General features: G+C 38.8%; 1 protein-coding gene across 1 annotated transcript; it reads right to left on the reverse strand.

The window, feature by feature from the left end:
- Nucleotides 1–4,363: 4,363 nt before the first annotated feature.
- Nucleotides 4,364–20,560, reverse strand: slc6a16a (solute carrier family 6 member 16a). The gene is made up of 12 exons (XM_015009179.2): nt 20,179–20,560; nt 14,931–15,150; nt 14,652–14,809; nt 11,898–12,024; nt 11,647–11,822; nt 11,364–11,474; nt 11,027–11,268; nt 10,740–10,920; nt 9,435–9,636; nt 8,581–8,740; nt 8,297–8,459; nt 4,364–7,209 (listed from the first exon to the last, which is right to left on the reverse strand). The coding sequence occupies exons 1-12, from the start codon at nt 20,179–20,181 to the stop codon at nt 6,856–6,858; spliced, it is 2,097 nt and encodes a 698-aa protein (XP_014864665.2). The 5' UTR covers nt 20,182–20,560; the 3' UTR covers nt 4,364–6,855.
- Nucleotides 20,561–27,649: the final 7,089 nt, after the last annotated feature.

The raw sequence follows: 27,649 nt of genomic DNA on the forward strand, positions 1-27,649 counted from the left end.
CAAGCTGCTCCTGTCCAATAAACGTGTATCATTAATGAAGGGGGAAAAATTCAATACAGACATTCAGTAAGTTTAGGGTCTGGTTCGCAGAGTATGCAGTTAAATTTGTTTTACAATTATTAATAAAAAAAAAAAAAAAAAAAACTAACTATAGTTAAGTAAATTGTTATCAAAACATTTGGAATTGTAATCATTTCTTTTTTAAAAAAACTAAAAGTTTTCTTTAAAAAACTTTTTTTTAAATTAAATAACTAATTTTTGCCTCGTGAACTTAAAAAGTTATTTGTAAACATAAACTTTTATTTACACACATCAGGAATCTTTTGTTGTGATGTTTAGGCCCTGCCCATGACGTCATGTGAGAATCACAAACAAAACTTTGAATCATAAACAAAAACTTTGAATAGCAAGTAAAGATTTGTGACATGTGCAAAAAAAGTTTGTTTTACTAATAATTTTTTCACATCATAAAACAAAAATTTTTGATTTTAATTTAAATAAAAGTTTTTTAACTCAAACTTTTTTTTTGTGTAAATAAATGTTACACTAAAAATGTTTTGATCACAATTTTATTTAATTGAGGTTATTTAGTATTTTTTATAGAATAATTGTGAAACATCTTGAACCCCAAAGCAGAGGTCACATTTTCTCTGAAATTAATATTATGTTGTGCTACGAACTGAAAAACATATTGGTTTAAACACAAGGGTAAATAAATGGTAGTGTGGTTTAATATCATGTTCTGATCATAATTTATTATGTTTTGATTTTTTCAGTTCAAAGAAAAAACAAAAAAGAAAGGATCTGCTACAAGCAGCCAAAGGTGGTGGGTTGTTGACCAACTGGGTCAGAACGAGGACTGCAGGTAAGAACAAAGAAATAAAGGTTCTTACCATGATCAACATGCAGTTTTTGGTAGTGAACAATATATACTGCTCAAAAAAAATAAAGGGAACATTTCACTTTAATTTTGTGTGTGGCTCCAAATCCAGGCCTCCATTGGTTAATAAATTTGATTTCCATTGATGATTTTTGTGTGATTTTGTTGTCAGCACATTCAACTTTGTACAGAACAAAGTATTTAATGAGAATATTTCATTCATTCAGATCTAGGATGTGTTATTTGAGTGTTGCCTTTATTTTTTTGAGCAGTGTATTTAATATTACAAGGCAGCTGTTATGTTTTTATTATGTTGAAACATAATAAAAACATATTATATTTTAATAATATGTTTTATTAAAACAGATTATTAATGTTTTATTAAATGTTTTATTTATTTTATTAAAACATTAATAAAACATATTCATTAATGTTTTAATAAATATGATATTTATTAAAACATTAACATTACTACTTGTACATTACTCGTAATGTACAACTAGAGATATTCAAGTCTAGTTGTATATCTCACCATTTGTAATTTATCATTGTTTATTAAACTCTGAAAGCTCTGTGACTTTCTTAATATTCTGTCTTAAAACGCGGTTCGATGTGCCCTTTTTTTTGAGCACCTGCCCCTTTACTGGTCTCTGCACGGCCCTGGATGTTGTTCAACGTGGGGGAAGCCGGGGCACCCGGAGTGAACCCACACCTACACGGAGAGACATTTCCCACCGTGCAGTCCTTCTTTTTAATATTAAAATGTCCAATTAAAAATAACCTCAGCTCTTTTTCCAGTTCCTGTTGTTTCCAATTTTACAGGAACCTTTCCTGTTACGTCTTCAGATTTTTCAATGGATGAAGATGAGTTCTGACGTTGTTGAACGTGGGGGAAGCCGGAGCGCCCGGAGTGAACCCACACCTACACGGAGAGACATTTCCCACCGTGCAGTCCTTCTTTTTAATATTAAAATGCCCAATTAACAATAGCACCTCTTGTTTCCAATCAGCCACCCCGTTTTATATCTAATTTACCAGAGATATAAGCCACTACTTTATCTCTACTCTTCATGGACTTCAGATCGATCTTTAAACTGACGGAGACACAATGGCGTTAACGTCTTTTTGATTCGCCTCCACAGTGAAATCCGTTTCTTGGGCCTCTCTTTTTCACAATCATTACTCTGCTTTGCTGACTCTTCAGCAGATTGAGGTTCATATTCCTGAGTTGGTGTTGGGATTACGTCTTCACTGAATGTAACGTCTGTCTGTGCAGGGAAGGGTCTCTGTTTGGGATCAATTTGGATTGAAATAGTTTGTCTATCCGGTTCCGTCTGACTGCTGGTTTCAACGACGTTCATCTCGGTTTGGGTCGAAATAGATTGTCGATCCGGTTCCGTCTGACTGCTGGTTTCAACCACGTTCATCTCGGTTTGCGTCGAAGTTGTTTGTCGATCCGGTTCCGTCTGACTGCTGGTTTCAACGACGTTCATCTCGGTTTGGGTCGAAATAGATTGTCGATCCGGTTCCGTCTGACTGCTGGTTTCAACCACGTTCATCTCGGTTTGGGTCGAAATCGATTGTCGATCCGGTTCCGTCTGACTGCTGGTTTCAACCACGTTCATCTCGGTTTGGGTCGAAATAGTTTGTCGATCCGGTTCCGTCTGACTGCTGGTTTCAACCACGTTCATCTCGGTTTGGGTCGAAATAGTTTGTCGATCCGGTTCAGTCTGACTGCTGGTTTCAACCACGTTCATCTCGGTTTGGATCGAAATTGTTTGTCGATCCGGTTCCGTCTGACTGCTGGCTTCAACCACGTTCATCTCGGTTTGCGTCGAAGTTGTTTGTCGATCCGGTTCCGTCTGACTGCTGGCTTCAACCACGTTCATCTCGGTTTGGGTCGAAATCGTTTTTCGATCCGGTTCCGTCTGACTGCTGGATTCAACCACGTTCATCTCGGTTTGGGTCGAAATTGTACGAGTCACTGTTTTTTTCTGATAACTTTTCTCCTGCACAGCCATGTCCATTTGAATTGAATCCGATTGATGATGAAATGTTCTATGCTCTGCGTTTTCTCTTATGTCTCTCTGAATTTGAGGAGACATCAAATTTCTGCCTTGTCTTCTATCTGATCCGTCATTTCTCATCAGATCTTTCTGACGTCTAAGCTGGTCATTTAATTTGCGATTTATGTCAAACATCTCATCAAGCTGTCTCATTAAGTACTTCTGGACTCTGATATACTCCCTTTCAGATTCCTTAAATTTAGCAAGACATGCACAATTACTTTCATTTTTCAAGGAAGCTGCCTCATTACATTCCTTTGCTGGCATTGACACATTTTGTGTTTCAATATTTTCGATGACCGGCTGTGATGGTTCCACTGGTTCCTCTGTACAACTTTTCATCTCGTTGGACTCGCTCTCAGGTGGCTCTTTTTGGTCCACTGTCTCCAGTGGTCTGGTGATAGTTTTCTTTTTGGTCATCAATGAAGCATCCTGCTGTTCGATTGTTTCAGCAGACTTCTTTTGCTCCTGCAGCTCCAGCCAGACTGCAAATGGCACCTTCTTCTTCTTCCTGGGCTTGAGTGGCTTGGGTATTTGTAATTCTCTTTCAATGTCTTCGTAACTGACCTCTTCATCTCTGGGTTGGTCGGACTGCATTTTAATCGTCTTGTTCCAGGTTATAAAAACTTCTCTAAAAACTCAATAAAGATTTCGCGTTTAGTTTGATGTCAATCTCTACAAGAAATGTTAACCAAACAACGTTGAAAATCTTACTGCGAACTGCTAAATAAATTCTCAGGAGAAATGTATCGACAACGGCTGCTAACAGGTTGTGATGAAAAGAGATCGATGTGAGGAGCTTTTATAATCGCTGGTGATGTTTTGAAGTTCTACTGTGATGTCCCATCATGATGTCACAGTTCCGTTTGATATTCAGAGCGTGCTTGTCTGAGTATCGTGATTTTAGCTACCAGGAGCAGGAGAACGGAGCTGCGCCAAGAAGCTAACAGAAGCTAACAAACACTGACTAGAAGAGCTGCCATGTATATTGTTGCAGCCAAGCATGGTTTAATGTTACACAATACAGTTTTACCAAGTTGCTCAAAGTCTAAACTGGTATTGTTGTGCATTTAAAGTGTAAAGTTTACCTTCGACCAAACGCCCCCCAAAAGCATCCCAGCGCCCCCCTCTTGTAAAAATGTCCGCCAGCGCCCCCTGCCGTACTCTGAACGCCTCCTGGGGGGCGGTACCGCCCACGTTGAGAACCGCTAAGATGTTGACTTTTCATAGAAGCCTTAGCTGGAACAAAAATGTGCTTTGTCAGTTGTTTTAATCTGTTTTCACATTCAAGGGTGCTGGCAGAATTAGATTTGTTTCTGCACATTGTGGTGCAGAAACACTTTCATTATTGAACACAACAAAACTATACATGTATAAACTTCTGTGATCTTCCCAGGTATAATCAGGTAACCTAAAGTTGCTGTCTTACTGTCACATTTTTTTTATTTATTTCAAAAGCAAACCAATTCAGAAAAGATGCACTCAAATCATCCTGATCTCACAGAAAAACTCAAAACAGAGATGAAAACTGTTGCCGCTCATATCCACTGGTTATTTTTGTTTCAAAGAAAGATTTCTCAATAGAACAATCACTTTTAAAAAAAAGATGAAATCACTAGTTTATTAATGTTACATTCATTTTCCGAACAAGGCTACAAAAAAAATACGGAATAACTCAGTACTGAAGAAAAATGATGGAGTTCCCCTGCAATTTGTATTTCTGAAACAAATGCATGAATATGTCTAATTGCCGTACGCAAATGAGTCTGCAGATAAAAGAAAGTGAAACAAAATGTTTTTTTTGTTTCTATAAACTGGCTGGACAAACAATTTAAGAAGGCTGGATAAGAGAAAAATACAGATTGACCAAAAAACAAAAAAACAAGAAAAAAAAACAAAAGTCAAAGCTCCAGCAACATGCATTCAAAACAGAAACCCACCAAAGAAATGAAAGACAGAAGGTTCTGGTGGATTAAAGAGAAGCTGTGGATACCTGGATAAAAGTTTTGTTCTGTTATGAGTCACAAATCTTGTTTTGTAACATTCCAAAGAAACACAGAAAGACTGAAACCCCCCACAATCCTCACAGTTACTGTTCTGCAACAACGTTGGGTTATTCCAGTTTGTTGATGATGAAATGATTTCCCAAGATGATAACGTATCTATCTGCTGAGCTAAGAGCTTTAAAGTCGTTCTTCTGGAAGGAAGTCGACTTAATATAGCCGGCAAAAAGCTCAGATCTCATTTCAATAGAAAATGTCTAATACTAAAAAAACTGTTTTGTGTGATTTGTCAAAATCAGACAAAAATATTGCAACTGCTGCTACCAACAGATATTTCAGTTTCAAAAGGTTACTTTCACAACCACTAAGACATTCAAGATCACTACAATTTTAAGTCTTTGTTAACCAGATGCCAGAGACAGAGCTGGAATGTTTCCACTGGCTGTTTAGAGCAGAGTAGCTGCTGCACACTACTGATCAGCTGGCTGAAAGGAGGCTGCTATCATTCTTTATAGCCTAGAGAAAAAAATTAATTCAGCTGTTTGTTGCTCTTTTAAACAACAAAATGGTATACCTGCTCATTCAAGCAGGTATACCTGCTTGAATGAGCAGGTATACCTGCTCATTCAAGTATACCTGAATGAGCAGGTATACTTGAACACTACAGATAAGTGGCTGGTAATAAGGTATTTCTAATAAGTCTGTGTAATTTAATAAAATAATAAATACATATCATAAACTTAATCACAACTGTAATAGTCAACAATATTTAGAATACTTTGTATTAATAATAATACTAATATGTTGTATTATTTTAGCAGTAGTAGGAATAACTCTTGCTTTCCTGTTTTAAATAAAAGCAAAAACACCATGTTGTCCTTTTTGCATGACATTTTTGTGAAGACACTTTGATACAATAAAGTGTATTTTGGTATTTTGGGTTTTAGCTCAAAGAGATTGAGCTAAAATAATGTTTCACGTTAGCGAAATATATTCTTTACAGAATTAAAGTTGTTAGAATAGCCAAGAGGTGAAACAAAACATAAACTTCTTATTCTGATATTTATTGGTTTAAGTTGATTCCTTTCATCAACACTGATTAATTCTTTATTGTTTTTCATTTACTTAATCCAGAATGTCACTTTTCAACCTGTCAAATAAAATAGTTTTATTTCATATCTGCGACTCATTTTCAACAACAAATTAAAACAACAAAGTTACTCTTTTGAAATGGTCTGTGTGTGTGCTTTGTTTGATGCTCATCAGTTTGGGTGTCGAATGTCCAGGTGGCGGGACGCAGCGGTCCAGTCACCTGGACAGAACCGGTCAGTTGATATCAAAACGTTCAGGAGACAGAATCCTCCCTGAAGCGAACGGTGAGTAAACTCCAAACTATCAAAGTAAAGTTTCATCTTTTTCCTGCCAAGGCATTAAAACGTGCAGCTCCATCCTTTCAACCTCTCTAGTCTGAAGACACTGATCACAAAAATCTAAACGGTTGAATCTCTGTCCGGTTTCACACAGACTAACACCACTATCATACGCAGACATGCAAACATCACAGTTTCTCAAAGCAGAGTTTTTCTTGCAAATTAAAGCCTTATTTATCTAAAAACATACTTCTCGTAGCCGATTGGTGGCTTGATTGACCACCGGCTCAGTTACGACTCCCGCATGAAGTTAAGATGGTGAAAAGAAGTTGCATGTTTCTCTTCAGTCAGTTTAAACGTGGTTCAGAAAGTGGAGTAGGGAGCCAGCTGGAGGAGTTGGATTTCATTTTTAAATACTGAAAATGATTTTGGCTAAAGATATAAAATAGATAATCGTTCTGACGAAGAAAAAAAATACTGTAACGGACTGTTCTCACTTTATTCAGTCCAAAATTTGATCAGCTTGAACATCCCCCTCACACTCCTGTGTCTTCCTCCTCTTCCTCTCCCCCTTCCTCCTCCTCCTGCTGTGGAAGGAGCCGGTACTGCTCGTTGCCCACCGGCAGGAAGGAAGTCCTGGGACGAACCCCGTCTTCCTCACAGGGGGCCGGATGTGAGTTGGAGTCCAGCTGATCGGTGGAGTTGCACTTGGTGTACAGCTCGCGGTGCACCTCGGGGCCGGGGCCCTCCTGGGGGGGGATGTCGAGGGCGGAGCGGCTTTTCAGCACGGAGTGGATGTAGCCGATGGGCACAGGAAGGCTGGCGAACACGATGAGCATGACGATCATAGCCAGGGCCCAGCCTGGGTACGCCAGCGTCATCTCAGAGGCCTGGAAAGACAAACGGCACACAGGAGGATGAAGAAGATTGCACTGGAGTTAATACTAAGCCAAAAAAAATGTTTGTGAAAAGTCAGAGAATTTTAATCTTTCCAAAAACATTTGAAAAGTTGATTAAAATCCCTCCATCTAATACATTTACAACAGAAAGAGTGACATATTTGAAGTGCTTATTCCTGTTATTTCTCATTATCATACCTTATGAATAATACAAACGCAACATTCAGTTTCTCAGAAAATTAGATAACAGACTTTTAAAACAGAGATGTCATGTCACAGTCTCAGCACATTAACACCAAGAACAGTCGAGTTGACAGTCGTTCCTATCGGAACAAGCTCCGATAAGATGGTAAGTGACGTGAGGCTGTATCCATGAACATTAATGCAGCAAAAGAGAAAAGTGTGGGAGATTTAGGAGAGAGTCAACAGTGCAGACAAGCTGAAGGACGATTTTACAGCAACCTGGGCTTCCATTACACCTCAGCAGTGCCATAGGCTGATTTTCTACACACCCAACCAAATATTGACTGAAAATACTGTTGATCTGTTAAGACTTTTCAGCAGATGAACTTCTCTGCATTTGGAATCTGTTTTTTTTTTTTTACTTTGTAATTTTCTACTTTATCTGAATCCAGTGTTATAACAGAAATAAAATCTATAAACTATATATCTGTATGTACTGAATTTAGACAATATATTAAGTTTGTTTCAAACAGAAATGAACAGCATTATGTTCAATCCAGATATATTCAGTTAAAGTAGCTAAAACATATTTTCCATGAAGCAATGAGACAAATGGTCTGGGTGACATCTGTTTCCAGGTCTAAATCTGACTGAGCTGGATTTCACTTTTACATAGACCGAGTCAAAGGTCACCATGACCCCACCGTGAGCTAAACTCAAAGGAGCATGCAGAGAAAGCCTTCAATAACCTCTCTTTAGTACCGACACGTTTCTCATTTCTATACATTTTTGAACAGAACATGACTGACATTCTGGGTTATAATTGTTAAAAAAACACATGTAATTTTAGCCTTAAATATTTTCTAATATGTCTGATTGAAAAGGCAAATCTTACTGCGGTCTGATTCCAGGCAGTGTACGTGGGTGCCTTGAAAACCATTCGAAGTAAACTGGCAGCAAGGAGACCAACCATTGCCAGCAGACACACGTATTTCCAGAGATATTTGTACACCACTGGGGGGCGCCATTTGAGCATGAGTTCAATATCGTCCAGGAAACTGCAGATAGAAAACATTTCACCCAAGGTGGTATTTCTGTTCAAGTTAGGCAAGATGATCATGAAAAAAGATATACAAAGATTTTATCCAAGTATTTTTGCAACCAAATACTGTCTCTTACCGATCAGTGCCATAAACCCATGCCACACTGATTGTTTCAAAAATCACAACAATAACAAGTGGCAGGGTTGCAGAGTAGTCGTCAAACATCGTCACAAAATAATTGCCAGATCGCTGGGTGAACAATAATCCCATTATGAACCCCAAGGCACAGCTGAACACTGAAAAACAAAACAAACAAAAAAAAAAACACAATAAGACAAACATAACTAAACTATCTGAGCACAAAAAATATATTTAATACAATATTTATTCGCTTATATTGTTTAATTTGCTGGTATTTTATGTTTATATGTACCGCTACTGAAAATATACAATCATTCAACCTTTTTAGATTTTGTCACATTATAACCACAAACCTCAACGTATTTTATTACATAGATTAAATTTAAAAGACCAACACAAAGTGCATAAATGTAGCTTTCCTCATAAAAATCTGAAAAGTCTGGAGTGCATTTCTTTTTAAACTCCTTTACTCTCAACTGCCCCAAATAAGTATGATGATGATGATGACACAGAAAAGTAACAAAAACGTTAATAAAAAGCAGAGTCCTTTCAATGCAACCAAACTAAACACTGTCTAAAATAGAGAAACTATGCTTTCACAGACCTGACACCAATAAGACACAAGACTTGAAAATATCATCTTATTTTTACTTCACAATCAAAAGTGTATAAGTCCAATGAAATACAAACAAATATGTGGTTATAATGACATAACATGTGGAAAAGTTCAACTGGAACCTCACACATTTTGCTGGAAAGGCCTGTATTTTTAAATAACGTTCAACAATTCGTTACAATCCCTGCGTGGCTCCCTGTGCACACTGAGTGTTTGAGGACGTGTTGCGGTACCGGTGAGGAGGGTCCGATGGCGGCCCAGCAGTTTAAAGTTGTCCATGAGAGGCGTGAGGATCCCCTGCATGGTCCCGAACATGGTGCTCAGGCCCAGGTTGAAGAGCATCAGGAAGAACAGCGTGGACCAGAAGGGGCTGGCCGGGAAGAGGGCCATGACTTCAGTGAATGCTATGAATGCCAGGCCCGTCCCCTCAATGCCCTGCAGACACAAAGAGGAGGCTGAAACTGTACACATTATGCTGATTATTCCTCCTACAGCTCTTCGTTTGACTCTGCAGATTTTTTACACAACATAAACACAGGGAGATCGCATGATCTCCTCTGTTTCTGTAAAAGCATATTGTATCGGTAACACAAGCCTCCTGCAAGCAGCATGTTCTTATAGCTCCTATTCCTCATCTATGGGTGCAATAAAAATAATGTCTATCTTTAATGCTTTATTTCAACACACATTTATGTGTTTCTATTATTACATCTGATCTACATCAAGCCAAGATAGGAGAACTGTATGAACTATTGACTGATGAGAGTTACTATATGTACATTTACCTACCATATTTCATATGCTATTTTAAGTTAATTCGTTATAAAATCGGGTATATAAGACATTTAATATGCATGTTATAACAGCATATTATTACAGAAGACAAAACCTCAGTAAATTTTGAATTGGCTCACTTTATGCAGCAATTTTATTTCCCGATTTTGATTTGCTGATGTGTTCATTCATAAGTATTTTTTAAATTTAATGATAAACTAAATGTTATTTTTACCGAATTGGTAAATAGAGGGATTTATTATCACTTTTTTATACTTCTAAGAATGTTTAACGGAACTGGAAAGGTTTTTGTGTTTTGCCTGCTTTCATTTTCTCTAATTATTTTATGCTATATGTTTATATTTATATCATAAGGTTAAACTACACAACACAACAATAGAGACCAAGTTTGGGCCTGATTCTCTGTCTTTTTTTAACATCTATAAACCTTTTAGAAGTTGTATAAAAATATTTTCATCTGAAAAATGTTAACTGGATCTGGTTTCACCTGTATATGGAGACTGGAGATAGTTTTCTTTCTTATTATTTATAATAATTGTTCATGCTTCTGTGTTGTCAAAGCAGACATAGAAATAGACCAAAGAAGTAAAATATTCCCATCCGGTTCATTTTCTCTGCTTCTGATTGCATTGCCATGAGGTCAGATAGTAGCGCACAAAAGTTCATCAGCACCCTCACAAATTTTCAAAGCAGTATGTTTATTTTTGAGTTTTTGAGTTGAGTTTATTCGTTCTCAGCGTTACCTTGTTCATCTCCTCCTCCAAATTGCAGTCAGTGAGCTGTGGACCCAGTGTGGAGCCGAGCTCATGGTACCACTGTCTGTATTCAGATAAAGACACGGAGCTCGGATCTGTAACGTTGAACGAGGGCCACCAGCGGTTGCTGGATGCGTTAGAGGACATAAGATTTAACACACCAAGGTTTCTGGAAGAGGTTGAGATAAAGGAACAAATATAAGGAATGCAGGTTTTATGAGAAGATAATAAAATTGTGAAAGTGAGATTGAAACATTACCCTTAGGTATACATACTCAGCAATGCAACGTAGGGCGATGTTTTTGGCCCGGAAACCCAGCACCACGAAAACCACCAGTGAGGCCAGCACAGATGTCATAAAGTTGATGCCGGAGACCATCAGGGCATCCCTGTGGCAGTTGTTGTGGACCGGATTGTAGGAGGAATACGCGATAACGGAGCCATAGCCCAGACCCAATGCGAAAAACACCTGTGTAGCCGCCTGGCGCCATACCTGTACGTTCCCCCAAATCTCAAGCTGTGAAATATCACAGAAGATCTCATTGAGAAAAACTGCCCACTTTGATTTGTTAATACAGATTTTCTAGAACTAAACATATCTGGCCTGTTTACTTTGGGATAAAACATATATGTGATTCCATCTATGGCTCCATCCAACAACATCCCTCTGATGAGGAAAATGAAGAGAACCACATAGGGAAAAACTGAGGAGAAGTACATCACCTAAGGTGAGAAGAAACATAGAAAGATTTATTTCCAAGAATTTTACTTTTCTCTCAAAGCATCCAGATTTTACCAACCAGTGCTCAAAATGAAAATATGTCCCTGAAAGTTTTACAGTTCCTTAAAACACTTAATGATGATGTACGGATTGTTGAGGTTGGTTTTCTCTCACCCTTGCGGAGGACTTGATCCCCTTGATCATAGCCAGCGATACGATTGCCCAAGCAGCCAGTAAGCATCCCGTCATGATGGGGTTAAACTCTCCAGATTCCTCTATCGAATTGGTGATGCTCAGCGCTTTCCTGAACCAGAAATACTGCGTTGGAGAGCTACTCGCACATTCCTTTACTGTTCATTGAAGACAGACAACAGTTTAGATGCTTACATGACATGCTTGATTAAACGTCTCTGTTACGCTCGTACCTGTTTCATTGGTGCCTGCATCAATCGGGCACTGTTCCCACGGCAAAGGATACTGGAAGGAATTTCCCAAGTAGAAAAGACTCCATGCAATGATGACATTATAGTAAAGAGCTACATAAAAACAGACCTGAGGAAGAAGAAAAATGGCTTAAATTGTGACTGTGAACTTGAGAATGATTAATACACTGTGGAAAAAGTCTGCTAGACTGTTAGGAAGAAAGTGGTCCTAAAAGGGCTTTTCGCGATTTTCAAACAAAAGTTAATTTAAAATCTTTCTTTAAACTTTGACTTTTGTTTTAGTAACTCAACATTTGGTATCAGATGCGTTTATGGAAATGCTCTGTTATGCTCTGTTTAAGTGCTGTAGCAATAATTCAGGTGCAACTTAAGAGGTAAAGCAACGTTTCAAATCAACTTAGCAAAGAGCCAAACATTTTGTACCTTCATCCCAGCAGAATAACACAGATGTGATCTATTTAATTAAGTCTATCAAAGTATCAGACAAAACAGTGTTTGCACATGTAAATAAATATTCCCAAGCAGGTATTAAAACTTCAAGAGGTTAACAAAAAATAATAATTTGTTATCTGTTATGGATACTTTTTCTACCTTGACATTTTTTTTTATAATTACCGCATTTTTCGGACTATAAGCCGCTACTTTTTCCCCACGCTTTGAACCACGCGTCTTGTAGCATGGTGTGACTTTTCTGTGGATTTTTCTTTAACCACCAGGGGGCGCTTTAGCAGGAAGTGAATAATTTTAACTCAAAATTGAAAATCAAAGAAGAAAGTGCTAATTTTCATTTAGAACAAGCACAAGCTAGCAGCAGACATGACGGATAAATGTTTTCAAACTCATACCCCCTCATCATGGAAACAACACGAAGAAGCTCATATGACGTCGCTTTTAAGTTGAAGGCTAAAGATCTGGTAGGAAGGAAATAGCTCAGTGTGAACGAATCCATGGTTTGTCGTTGGAGACGTCCTTGCTGCTGCGTCCTTGTGGAAAACCGAGAGCGGTGGAGATACCAGCGCCTTATAGCCCGGTGCGGCTTATATATATGTATGTTTACAGTTTTTTTTCTTAAAAAAACTTTGTAGATGCACCTTATAGTGAGGTGCGCTCTATAGTCGGTAAATAAGGTACCCGTTGCCTTTAAGGCAGGGGTCCCCAAGCTACGGCCTGCGGGCTGGATCCGGCCCGCCTCCTCATTTGGTCTGGCCCCCTGAACAATACCAGAGAGCATTCAGTGTTTTTTTCATATATATGTGGATTTTTCTTCAACCACCAGGGGAGCTCTTGAGCAGATATGAAACTTAGTTTTCCTCAATGGAATATATACTAGTCAGTACCAGTTACCGTTTCGCTCACGGTTTTTTTTCCATTTGCATTCTGGGTAAAAATCTATCTACAAACGCGAATATGTCGTCGGCAGTAATCCAGGCCCCATCCCCCCCCGTCCACAGTTTCACTCCCTCTCCCCCGGTCCACAGTTTCACTCCCCCCCTCCTCCCCCTCTCAACAAAAGTTTTCTAAGGTTTCTTTCTCAAAAAACTAAGACCGGCCCCCGACCAGAAAAGGGAACAGTTATGTGGCCCTCGCATTCAAAACAAAGCACTTCCTGCAGAAAAATACCAATGTTTTACATGTACATTCATTGTTTAACTAGAACAGACCTTTTTAAATTGGAGCCTTTTTTTATTTTTATTAATTAGGATTAGGATTTTTAATTTTAAAAACGCTGTGACTTAAACTAGAATGTCTTGTCAAAATAAACACCATATTGTGACCATCAACCAGTTTTCATCACCAGTCTGAGCAAAGCAGATCCATTCTTCATGCTCTGTTGTGACATGTTTGATGGTTTTCTTGAACATCTGAGGTCAAACCATAAAATCTAAATGAGATCAAGATTCAGGCTTTGACCAGAACTTTCCATTCCTTCACTCCCATTCTGTCATTGGTGGGCTTATTGGTATGTTTTGGGTCATGGTCCTCCTGTAGGATCCAGTTCTGCTTCATATTTTAACAGATAGCCTCATATTTTCCTCAATATTTGACACACATTGTGGAGGTAACCAGGTCCTGCTGCAACAAAGCATCCCAAACCATGACACTTCCACATCCATGCATGCACGTCATTGTTTCCAAATCCATATATACAACATTACAGGAAAAATAATTAAATAGGGGAACCTTAATGTCATTGAGAAGCAATTAAAATATTTCTGTGTTGAGACACAAAGCAAATATAATCTACTGGATTGAAAATGAGGTAAAAAGCAAATGAATATAATTGATTTCTATAAAAAAATATATATATATCGTAAAAATTTTACATATTACTATCTATTCTCTTTGGGCTGTGATTGAGGTTGCCTTGTCTTGTCTGCAGAGAAAAGTGTTACACAAGAGTCTGACAGCAAAAAGCAACAGCGATTTGCTCTGCTCTCAAGTTACAGCATGAAATGAAATCACTACCATCTCTAAGTATATACACACTACCTCTACTGATCAAAAGAGAGTTAGTTCAAAGACCGTGGGACAAAAGAAACACTAGAGGCTAATCAGCAGAAGACACAGGAATCTGCAGATTATTTAATCAGACCAATCTCGGCCCTTCCCTTTAAATATTACTATTACCGATTAATAATCCTTTAACTAACACATGCAAACAGTAAGTACAGTAAGCGGGATTTTCCAGCTACCACATGACTTTTACATGCCTCAACCTAAAGGAGCAACACTCACCACACAGCTGGAGTAGCCGATCCCCACCAGCTTCGGGGAGATGTGCTTCCATACGCCAATGCTTCCCTGTCGAATACTCTGGCCAGCTGCCAGCTCCATAAAAAACAGAGGGACTCCCACAATCAGTAAAAGAAAAACATACAAAAGCATGAAGGCCCCTGGAAGAATTGAAAGAAGAAAGATGTTTCCTTTTCATTTAACAACAAGATTAAATGTTGAAATGTTGAAATGTCTTAAAGGTTTGACTCCAGAGTACTTTCTTTATTGAAAGACCTTTACCTCCTCCATTTTGGTGGCAAAGGTATGGAAACCTCCAGACGTTCCCCAAGCCCACGCTGAAGCCGACCTGAGCCAACACATACTGGATTTTAGAATCCCAGGCTAGTCGATCTTCGTCATTTGGCTCTCTTGGGTCAGGACTGGTTGCAAGCTGGACCTCAGACTGGCCCTCTCCCAGCCAGGCTCTCTCCTCACTGGAATCCAGAGCGGGCTTCTCCATCTAACCAAAAACAAAGAAAGCAGAGTGATAAATCTGAAGGATATCAGTCCAGCTTAGGTAAAATACAACACCCTCCACATGTAATGGGATACCAGGCGAAGATGTCTAAAAAGTCTTGAAATAATTTAGACTGATCTGATCTTGATGTCCAAAGATCTGAGCTTATCTTAGTAAAGATCTCCAAAGTTATTCAGAAATGAATCAGATCCATTCACTGTAAAGAAATACATCATCAGTACTTGTGCCAACTAGTCCAAGCCTGATCAACCTGGTAAATTTAGCTCAAGATAACGTCGATGGCTCTTGGTGTCAAAGTCCGCGACCCCAAACGTACAGCTCATGTTTGACTTGCGTGGGAAGCATGCCAGGAAAAAGTTTGAACCCTCCAAAAACAATATTGGAGTTTGTCAGTGAACCTATAGACGAGGACGTTCTGAAACTTTGCGTTCCTGGAGAGCTCAGTTTAAGGTGAAGCTTCACCTTAAACTGAGCTCTCCAGGAACGCAAAGTTTGATAGACTTTGATCAGACTTTGTTTGATAGACAAGCAGCTGCTTGAGGCAGCAAAAAAATAAAATAAATACAGAGAGAAGAAACATCTTGACCTTGAAGCACGTAAGACCGAAATGCTTTTGAATATCAACTTAATGTGCAAGAATAGAAAAATTAATTTTACTCGGTCAGATTTTCTCTGACACAACATGTATCACAAGGTTCATGTATCACATGATTGATAATAAACATCTACCTTTTAATTATTGTTTTGTATACTGTACACAGGGTGCCTCTTTGTCAGGTCTCCTTGAAAAATAGATTTTATCTAAAGGGACTTCATGGTCAAATAATGATTAAATAAAATAATTTATTAAATGTCAAAGTTGAAATATTTAAATATGCCAAATATTAAATTATCGGTTTCCAGAGCCTTTTTGTTCCTCATTGATCAAAACCTGGTTTCACTTTGTGGGCAAAAGTTATCGTAAAAATTCTGAGTGTGGTTTAATCTATTTTACTCCAAATACATGCAACACCACTGCCATATGTAAGTTTTATTAAAAATATGTTTATCTTTTACATATTTGTTAAAACTATCACTATGTCGTGACAGCATAATATGAGACGGGTAATCTGAAAAAAATAAATAAATGAAGCTCCTCTGCCTTCTCTTATGGTTCTGCAGTTACCTGAACAAATTCACTGCTCTGTTAGAAACAGCCAATCACAATCAGGGGGAGGGGTTTAGCGCTGCCAATCATTCTTTTTTATCGTGTCTATCAAACCACACCACTGAAATGTAGTCAAAAAACCTATAACCTGAAATTTAGTAGACTTACATGAGAGACAGGCACAAACCTCAAAGTCAGCTTTAAAGCCTAATTAAATGTAAAGAATATCACATGCAGCAGCTCACTTATGAGCGGCTGAATCTCCCTGCTGAACGTCCGCAGCTCCAGTCAGCTCAGATGAGCCGGCCTGGTCCAAAACGGATTAACACGACTCAAGACGTCTTTAGGATTTCTGAGCCAGATGGTTGACAAGCCCCCTTTGTCGGTATCAACAAGTCAGAATGGAAAATTACAAGAGGCGTCTGACCCAGAAAGCCTGTTGAAGACACACAGCCAGATAGGGCAGGTGTGTTCAGAAATAAATACACACAGGCAGAGGAGAGCGAGAACGTGACAAAAATATGCATATACGAGTAGAGAGGAGGGGACGCTAGGCTAAGAGCAGCCATTCAGTGGGAGCAGGAGGAGAAAGTCTGTTGGGAGGTGTTGGCTTTGCATTGGTTGGGACTGTGGGTGGTGCTGAGGTGCACGAGAAGGCCATGAAGTAGGAGAAGCTGGGCAAAACGGGGAAGAAAAGCTGTGGTTGATTAATATCGAAACTTAAAACTCATAAGGCTGGGACCTAAAAGTTAAGGTTCAAGATGTAATTCTGTACAAGTTAAAAGGATTACCTCTTGCAGTTCCCATAGTTAGTTACATTTGTTACAGTTGGAGTAAAATAAAATATGTAATGCACTAAACTAAAAACTGAGATAAGGTGTTATTTGAAGTAGGGGTGCACCGATTTATCGGAGCCGATTTCTTTAATTTTGGGAGATTGGCGATCGGCCGGTTTTACATATGAAGCCAATTTTATCCACCGATTGTATCTGCCTTGGCAAAGGTCTAAGAATCAACCACTGTCCTCTTTTGCTCTCCGGTGAGAAAGGTTTGCGTGACAGACCGGCCCACCAGTTATGACTGGACATTTATCATTAACAATAGTGACCCCACTGTTGCCAACTCAACAACTTTCTTGCTATATTGAGCAACATATCAAACAAAAAAAAAAAATCGTATCGGCCAAAATCGGAATCAGCAAGTTAAGCTTTTTAAAAGATCGGTGATCAGCCAGAAAACTGCAATCGGTGCAGCCCTAATTTGAATCAGTACTCATGTTTTTATCATTCTTAAGTTTTCATATAGATGTTCAAAAATACAAATTTGTGATTCTGCTTGTAAAAATAATTCAGACTGACTGGTAACTGAAAAATATAATAAAGTAAAATGTTGATCTAAGTTAAAGTAAATGATGATGATACACCTGATTCAGTTTCAAAACTAAACGTCCAGTTTGAACTCAACAAACCTCTAAACATGCAATCCTACACCATGAATGTAAAGCAAAACAACTAGAACGTATTTTTTTCTCTTTTCTATTCTTGGCTAACCCTAAATTACACTTTTCCCATGGGTCTGTTTCCCCCTGCACACCCACCCATCCCTCACCCACAGAGTCACACAAGCTTTCACAAAGAGTGCTGGTATATTTCTGTTTCTGGTCAAGTGGGAGCTTTCTGTGGGTGTAGGTAGAAAACAGGTGACCACAAACCTGAGCCTAATCCAACCTACAGAACTCAAGCTGTAAAAACCTTCCTATCAGCAGACACTGGATTGTTTTGGGACGCTTCTCTTAAGCATCAATATGACAATGACAAGAAAAGCAGCTTTATGAATGTTAGATCTCTGTCCCGATGACCCACACTTCCCTAAATTTACACTGTAAATAAACATGTACTTTACAAAGAACAAAGTGTCTCAGGGGAACCTATACGCATAAATATTCTTTAAATCAAAAACATCTGGCTGATTTTGATTAAAGGACAAACTTGGGGCTGGGGGTTGCGCCAATCCTCAAGGTTTATGTCAGCTTAAGATATTCAGTTGTTTTTGTCTTTTCATGGTAGTAATAGCTGCAGCATGGAAATATCCAGGTCTTCTATAAACCCCCTTGATATGCAGCACCTGGAAGAACACTTCCTAACTTTTTAACTTTTTCATGTTTTGTCACGTTGTGACCTCAAACTTCAATGTATTCTTGCAAATATTTGGAAAGATAGAGCATCCCATGGAGCGTACTTGTAAAATGGTACATGTCCTTCATTTTTTTAACCAATCAAAATCTTAAAAGCACAGTGTGTCTTTGAATGCAGCTCTATTGAGTCAACGCTTCGTAGAACCACATTTTACTACAATTACAGCTTGTCTATTGAGGTCTCTGCTGTTTCATTGTAACTCTTGCTGTATGTTAGTGTTGCTGGAAAGTGAACCTCCACCATGTTTAGGTAGACAATAATGTCTTTCCCACAACTTTCTCCCTTATTTGTCCTGTATGTTCGCTGGTCTTCAAGCTGCTGTTTGTTCACTAATGTCTTCTACAAATCAAAACATCTGTATTTATAATGAGATTAAATTACACACATAAGTGTCCTCTATTTAACAACCAGGGACTTCTGGAGCTGGCATTTTCAAAACTGTTAAAAATGATGTGTTCCTTTATTTGTGTTGATCTTTAATGTAAAAATCCAAATAAAATACTTTTACATCTGTGGAGTTAACATAGGCTGAAAGGTTTTGCGCAGCTTAAATACTTCTGCCAGGTGTTGTAGATACTGCATACAGTTCTTTGTGTCATGATTAGAGTCATACCGATTGATTTCCCCCCTTGTGCCTATTTGAGGACTTGGGCTAAAAGCAAACTAAGCAGTCCCACTTATCAAAACATCGGCTAACTGAGCGTAGTGCATACGTTAAGCTTACTTTCAAGTCAGCCGAGGAGAGATCAACAAGCAAATCTGCAATGTCAGTGAAGCATTAAGTCATTTTAGCACACAAAAGAAATGTCAAAAGCCGATATCTATTTTAAAAGTGCAGAATAAAAACTACATTGTAAACAATATATTGTTGATTGAGGTGCGAAGCATGAAGCACAATCTTTATTGATCAATTCCTTAAAAAAGTTCCTGCATGTATTAAACCAACGGAATATACAGTATGTATAATGTATATAAGATCCTCCTTCCCTGAACATTGCATAACACATCTGTCAACATGAATGCACACACAACATCCCCCATCTACATTTTTCACTATTGCTCGTTGAAAATCCCTTCACCTGCTGCACATATTACCGTAAATAATAAAAATGCATATTTAATCTTCTTCATATTTTTATTTTTAAATGTCTAAAAGTAACAAGCCTGATTAAAAATAATAAAGATGAAGTTTTAGTAACAGATGTTAGCCTGGATTTCGGGGTATTTTCAATCAAATCAACATGCAGGACGTTATGGTAGTTTGATTATATCAACTAGAGAACCCCCGAGCAGACAGTGCAGTAAATAGACAGAAACAGTGCAAAAAATAGGCTCTGTTTTAACATAAAACTTAGACGCGACTTCCTGTATTTGACTTGGCTGCAGCTGCAGACAGCTGCGTTTTTAAACATGCCGAAAAACATTTTTAGCACTTGGACAGTTTGCATAAAATGCACAGAAACTATTATCTATAGGGAGGTAAACCACAGAGTTAAAGCAACTCCCATAGCTTAACTGATGGAAGAGTTAGCTAACAGTAAGTTAAGTGAGCAATGATGACATTTTACTTTGAAAAATTGGGCTTAGGAGAGTGTGCAGAGGGAGGTAGGACGCTAAAGTCGCGTTTATAGTGAGTGAAGGCAAAACAACGGTGTGTTGTGGACATACCATGTGAGAGAGAGGACGGTCCCCCAGAGGAGTCGCGTTTCCAGGAGTCCTGCTGCGCCTGGTGTTGATTTCTCTGCTCTTCTTCTCACCAGGCTCCCCCCGAGTCTTCTCTGTATTTGGCTTCAGGCTTTATCTGGGTAACACATATGATTTACTGGCTGGGGAACCTTTCCACCGGGCAGTTTTGAGACATTTAAGGGGCACTTTGGTGAGCTGCAACAAACTGTCGACTCAACCGTAAGAAGAAGCGAAGGAGCGGCTCCAACAGCTGAGCCAATGAGGAGACCACGGGGGCTGAGCGAGCCCGTACCAAAAACGGAGCAGCGGGGCAGGACGACGCTGCAGAGGGGAGACTGCTGCCGCTGCTGCTCAGCTGCATGAATTAAAGGGACTGTGACTCCCTGACAGCCTGCTTCTGTCACACTCAGATACAGTGCAGGGGTGTTGGGATATATATATATATATATATATATATATATATATATATTTATCTTAATAGGCATTTGATTGACATGAATACATTAAAAATGTTTGATTATAAAATAAACATACACTGAAAAAAGTGATTTTGGAGAGTGGTAAATATGATCTAAAAAAATCATATAAAATGTAATAGATTTTTTCAGTTAGCTAAGGAATTATAAAATAATGGGTAAATTATACATATGCTACCCATTCGTTAACAGTAAAAACCTGTTGCATAGGAAAATAGAGTAAAATATACCCCCGAATCTTGAGTCCGGTGCACGCGTCCTGATCCACACTCCGTACCAGTAGGTGGCGGTAATGCACACCATTAAGTTGTGCATTACTTAATGGTGTGCAGAAGAAGTCCGTTTTTGAATGAGCGGGACAGGGAACTCTGGATCCTCTCTGCCATCGAACCGTGAGCTGAAGGTAAGCTATTTGTGAATAATAGCGCGAAGGCAAATTGTAATATTTGAAATGAGATATTTCACTTCACTTATATTCAATATGCATCTGTGTAACATGCCATTACTTGAAATCAAAGTTTGAATCTGTCCCTGGCGCCACCATGACCGTTAACTGTCTGGACAACTAAGTTGCAATGAAATGTGTTCGCGGTGTGCTTTTTACAACATTAGCTAGCATGCATGACTGTGTCTGACCGCTGGTTTTAAGGTTAGAAACTAGTCAACTCCAGCTTTTTCTAATATATTGAATGGGCGGATGTTTAGGATAGATTGTAAAGGGGATAGTTCAGCTTTTGCCGAGTGTGGTTAAGGTATAATGGTCATTAAGTATCTGCAGGTCTCTGCTCCCACTTCACGCTGCACCGAAATACACTGCTGTCAATGAGGAACAATTCATTAGTGTATTTTCGCCTCAGTCTTAAAATACTACTATACTAATATGTCGCCAACATATGAAATGACTGACGTGTTTTATGTTGTTTACCTGTTAGCTCTGTTAGCTCCCTTAACATGGCAGCTGGAGTCGGTCTCCGCCGCGGTCTGTTTAAAAACAAAATGATCCGCTCTCCAGATTTCCTGCATGCCCATGCCTATGAGATCTGGTCTCATTTAAAATGTTATTTTTGTCCTTTTATTACCTAGATCAAGGAAGAGTTCAGACGTATCACTACATTTTCGTGGAGGAGACATTCATGCTAAAGCTGCGGTCTAAAGAAGGGGCTGCTGGTTCCAAGATGCGCTGGACACTATAAATGACGTATGTTATTTTACTTTTTTTTCCACAAATATGTCATTATTGATATACGTGAATTAAAAGTGAAATAATTTGTAAAGAATTGCTTTGTTGTGAACAAAGTTGAGCTCCTTACCAACTTAAACTACCCTTTTTTTTTTTAGCAATTCTGTCTTACTGTATGTAATTCTCTCCCCACTCTCCACTAACAGTCTTTTCAGTAAATTGTATCTCCCTACAGACACAGAGCATTGAGAAAAAAAAGGGATGCAGTTGTCTGCTGCCTCATTAACTACCTTGGTGAAAGACTAGAAGATATTTTCCATGACTGCCAGGTATGTCATTGATAACAGATGATTGTTTAACTCAAGGGATCCTCTCTCCCCTTTTCCTTTTATCTTCTAATCACTCCCCTTTGGTCTCCTTTAGATAAGTTGAAATGTATTGAAACAGCATCTTCAATTAAATTAATAATGTGCATCTTCTTTGTTTCTTTCTTTTTAACATGTAGGAATGTGAGGACTACACAGACAAAACAATGAAGGTGATCGTGATGCACAACATCATGGCTGAGGAGGATCCATCAGATGTGTCTAGTGATTGAGGGAAACCAAGTGATGGAAGGATGTGGAAGCTGAACAAAGGCATGTGTGCTGCTGATGGGACTGATATATGCCCTCAATCTTGACTATCCAAAGCAGCTCAAGAACACATTTGAAGCTTTTCAAAAACTTTTTTTGGAATTTGATGGGGTAAAACTACTGAAGAAGGTCCACAGCCTCAAAAACAAGCTCATGCAATAGACATACATTTCCCCTCTCGTTCCAAGAGGATCTTTTGTCTGGACAGATATTTTTAATGGAGTATAGTTTTATATTTTTGTCCTCTTCCCTTCTCTGCTCCACACACAGACACAGAAATATATGTACAGATGGATACATAAGTATGTGGCAGCCTCTCTCAGCCCACTCCATTGTTCTCTGATTTCTCCACATTAACAGAACTGGTAAAGCAATAGAAACTGGCCAGTCTGGTCAATACCACTGAGTGAATCCTGAAGAATTTTGAACTCTCCCTCTTTCCCTCCCCATTTGTTTTCTTTTATTCTCATCCTATCTCTGAGAGTGAGAGCAAGCACAGAAACTAAAGAATGTTGATTTTCTGACTTGTCTTTATCCAGAAATTTGATACTGTACACACACAAACAATCTCATAGAGTTTGTGTGTGGATTTTGTGGCTTTTAAAATAGAATAAGGGGTCTCTGAAAGTGTTGTTCGCACTGACAAATTATCAAGAAAGAAGATTTGAAGCCATTAGCATAGTGAGTTATAAAACGGGTTTATTCATTGAAATGTTGTGTAAAGCTGTTGTACTGCACTTTATTAATTTTTTGGATAATTTAGTGTATTATTGCTGCTTATAAACAAGGCAGTTCAGTTATTTGTGTATAAATACACCTGCAGATTGCTGATTTGCTCAGTCACTGTTGTATGTGGCTGAAGAAACACAAGTAAGAGTTTAGATACAATAAAATCTTCATGTGACTGGACATCCATTGCACCTCTGCTCTGATCACCTCACTTTCATTTTCTCTTCTCTCCTCACTTCTCCTTTTCTCTGATCTACTCCTTTCTTATTGAGCAGTCTGGATGTCCTAAAACAGGAATATGTTTTATTGTCCAACATTTGAAGTTGTTAGGTTATAACGCAGGTTCATTATTTGTAATGTTCTGTGACACTGTTGTGCTGCAATTTATTCTGTGTTTCTGTTTTTGATGACTTTATGGATTAAAAACATTGAAAAGGTGTATGATCTGAATGTCTTTTTTGGGGGTAAATCTTACCTTCTCAGAATAAGTAATGGTTATTAACTGATTTTAATTAACCTTTATTTGTAAACATCAGGTATTACCTACTAGCAAACAAGACATAGTTTTACCTAATTTAGCTGAGTAAGTAGCTGTTGAATATATACATAAATATGAGGTAAATTTTACCCAATTTCTTTAAGTATTTCATATATTTTTTGTTCAGTTATTTTATACTCAATATATGGTACTAAATTTACCACAAAAGAGTGGATGCAAATTGTTACCTCAGATTTATTAGGTAAATTCTATAGCTTACTTTTTTCAGTGTAACGAGTATTGCAACTACCCAGGTGAAACATTAGTGTACGTTACATTTTAACATACTTAAGCATACTTTTAGTAGGACTAATCATGAGTATATTTCAAGTATATTTAGAATTAGTGTGACTTTTTTGAAATACTAATTTGGTGCTTTGCACTTAAGTAGTATTTAAGTAATACTTAAACATTATTTAAAGTGTGCTGAGCATACTTCAACATACTTTTTTTGGACAAACTTAAGTAGTACTTAGTGTACTTTAAGTGTACTGTTTTAAATGTACTAAAAACGTGCCTGATTAGTATATTTTAGGTGTACTATTTTAGTGATTGAATTAGATTCTTATTAGTTTTTTCTTTTGGGGTTTATGTCTCTACTGTCGGGCTGCACAGTGGTGCAGTTGGTAGAGCTGTTGCTTTGCAGCAAGAAGGTCTTGGGTTCAATTCCTGGCCTGGGTCTTTCTGCATAGAGTTTGCATGTTCTCCCTGTCCAGGCATGGGTTCTCTCCAGGTTCTCCGGCTTCCTCCCACAGTCCCAAAACATGACTGTTGGTTAATTGGTTTCTGTAAATTCTCCCTAGGTTTGTGTGTGTTCATGGTTGTCTGTCTCTGTGTTGCCCTGCGACAGACTGGCGACCTGTCCAGGGTGTACCCCCTGTCTCTTGCCCAGAACGTTAGCTGGAGATAGAGTCATGCCAATTGATTTTTTTCCCCCTTGTGCCTATTTGAGGACTTGGGCTAAAAGCAAACTAAGCAGTCCCACTTATCAGAACATCGGCTAACTGAGCGTAGTGCATACGTTAAGCTTACTTTCAAGTCAGCCGAGGAGAGATCAACAAGCAAATCTGCAATGTCAGTGAAGCATTAAGTCATTTTAGCACACAAAAAATGTCAAAAGCCGATATCAGTCTTGAGATATCTATCTCTTTTAAAAGTGCAGAATAAAAACATCATTGTAAACAATATATTGTTGACTGAGGTTGACTGAAGCATGAAGCACATTCTTTGTTCACCAATTCCTTGAAAAAGTTCCTGCATGTATTAAACCAACAGTACAATATGTATACAGTATCCTCTTTCCCTGAACATTGCATAACACAGCTGTCAATCATGAATGCACACAACATCCCCCACCTACATTTTACACTATTGCTCGTTGAAAATACCTTCAGCTGCTGCACATATTACCATAAATAATAACAAATGTGTATTTAATCTTTTTCACATTTTTATTTTTAAATGTCTAAAAGTAACAAGCCTGATTAAAAAGTGAAGGCAAAACAACAGTGTGTTGTGGACATACCATGTGAGAGAGAGAGCACGGTCCCCCAGAGGAGTCGCGTTTCCAGGACTCCTGCTGCTGCTGGTGTTGATTTCTCTGCTCTTCTTCTCACAAGGCTTCCCCGAGTCTTCTCTGTATTTGGCTTCAGGCTTTTTCTGGGTAACACACAGGGGTGAAAGTAGGCGGGTACGGTCGGGTACTGCGTACCCCTAAAAGATTTAGCGGGGGTACGGAGAGGGGAGCAGCTGTCTGCTGTAAATAAATCAATGGGTCCATTGTGCAGCTGTGTGTGCACCCACTAATCAGACGTGACTAATTAGTTTTTCAAGAACAATCTAAAACACGACTTAACCAGTTAATTGAGACATTGTTTCCATCAAAATACAATTTTAAATCGAAAAGGAGAAGATTTAGGGGGAATCATCAGTAATGAGCCTCACAGATGAAAATGAAGAACCTTTTATCAACTGTGACAATTGAAAAGCCTCAACATTGAGGATTTGACCTCTGTTGCTGGATTTTCTTAACTGATCACGATAGGGCTTCGGTCAGAAAGCAGGCTGGTCATCAGGGTGTTTAAATGGTTTACTGAAGAATTACTGACAGGACGGTGCAAATAAATTGAAGCAGTTTCTGAAAATACAATAATAATACAGATTCAAATTACCATTTAAAAATTAACATCAGTGAGCAAACAAACTTTAAATATCAGCATTAATTCCTTTCTAAAGCACTGTTTAAATTTGAATGATGCAGAACAACACCTGGAATCAGTCTATTTCCAACTGCCCAAATCTCAAGACCAACAGTCAAATACAAAGATAGTTTCAACACTAAATTCCAACCATTAAGAGCAAAACAGACATAAACTATAGAACACACTTGTAACTAAATAAGTGCTGTCAGAAGTGACAACCAACATCCACCTATTCATGACACATGGAGTCTTGACTGAAGTTCAGGCTGGAAGACTCTTTTGGCGCACCTGGCCCTGCAATCAGTGCCTCCCTCTCCGCAACCCGGACCTATCAACGCAGGTCCAAGCCTCACTCCAGCCAATCATCGTCCTGGCTCTGGTTCAAAAGGACCTTCACTCCCAGCCTCCTCCGCTTACCAGCCCCGATCAACCCACCGCCACCCCACCTCCACCTTCAGCTCCCGGCTCTCAGGCCTCATCATCCTCTGACCGCCGCCACCAGCACAGGCCCCGGGGGGTTTACATTCCCTCGCTGCATCAGGAATGTTCATCGAGCTTATCGAAGTCCAGCTCGACGTCCCCGGCCGGGGCCTGATCGCCAAAGAACTTTGTGTTTATTTTCACGTTATTTTTGTCATTAAACCCTTTTAACTGCTTCTCTCTCCGTCTGAGTCTCTCCAGATTGAAATGACTAACACCACAACTTACATCGTCAATGACTGCGGCACCAGTCTCAACAGTAAACAACAAACAGATCAACTGAACGTCAAGAAGAAGAAATAAACGGAATTGGTTATTGTTCTGCAACAAAACGTCAGATTTCAGTTTTAACATGACTTTCATAACGGATAGCACAGTCCGATCTGTGTCGATTTCCTCATTTGTTTGTTCCAACAATAGCTTGACATGGCCGTTGTCGTCTTTCACTGCAGGAAGTTTGTGTTGTTTGCTTACATATTAATGTTGCTGCGTGAAAACCTGATGCATTGCATTCCCAAAATTTCCTTCCTCCTGAGCCACCTCAGAGTGCCAAGTATGCACTTCTCTCCGGGGATGTAAGTTGGTCAAGGTCAGCATGCTTCAGGCTCATGGAAAATGTTTCTCAATGGCATAAAGCAACAAGGGCAGAACATTTCTCAATCAAAGCAATCTTTTAGACCCAACATCCACATTGTGGTTTTAAATAACCTGGGTGGGTATTATCAGGAATTGTAGCATTAATTTTCATAGCTAGACATGACAACATGCTGCTCCATGTTGTCATGTCTCCAGGCTTGTGTAGTTTTGTGTTCTTTTCTCATACCTCCTTTAGCCTTGTATAAACAACCTGATGCTGTTCACTTCCTCCGGCAGCAGAACATAACTTGGCAGAAGTTTAAATTAAGTGTAAAAGTTGAAAGCTCTTCTTCTCATTCTGTGGTTAAAATCATTTCCCATATTGTGAAATTACAAACTGCAAGAACTGTTTGGCATTTTTCAATTTAAGAATAAGTTTGAAAAAAAAAACAACAAAAACACAACAACATAATTTTCTGTTATTTTCAATGAAAACATTCTATTAATCATGTCCAGAGTGCATCTGATTCTGTTTTCTGTCTGTATATTGGAAGAGTCACTCTGCTATGTCCACCCAATGGCCAGTTGGTGTCACTCCTCACTTACATAAACGAAACCAGTTCACCTCAACGTTACAC

Source organism: Poecilia mexicana, unplaced genomic scaffold (genome assembly GCF_051168715.1).
Source record: "Poecilia mexicana isolate PSO_F unplaced genomic scaffold, ASM5116871v1 scaffold_8, whole genome shotgun sequence".
NCBI lineage: Eukaryota > Metazoa > Chordata > Actinopteri > Cyprinodontiformes > Poeciliidae > Poecilia > Poecilia mexicana.

What these genes read in the sequence shown, in the direction of transcription:
- slc6a16a (XM_015009179.2), bottom strand. An exon ending in CCATCGGACCCTCCTCACCG is followed by an intron (nt 8,741 to 9,434) that starts GTACCGCAACAC and finishes TTTGTTTTTCAG; the next exon opens with TGTTCAGCTGTGCCTTGGGG. An exon ending in CTGCCTGGAATCAGACCGCA is followed by an intron (nt 7,210 to 8,296) that starts GTAAGATTTGCC and finishes TTGTCTTTCCAG; the next exon opens with GCCTCTGAGATGACGCTGGC.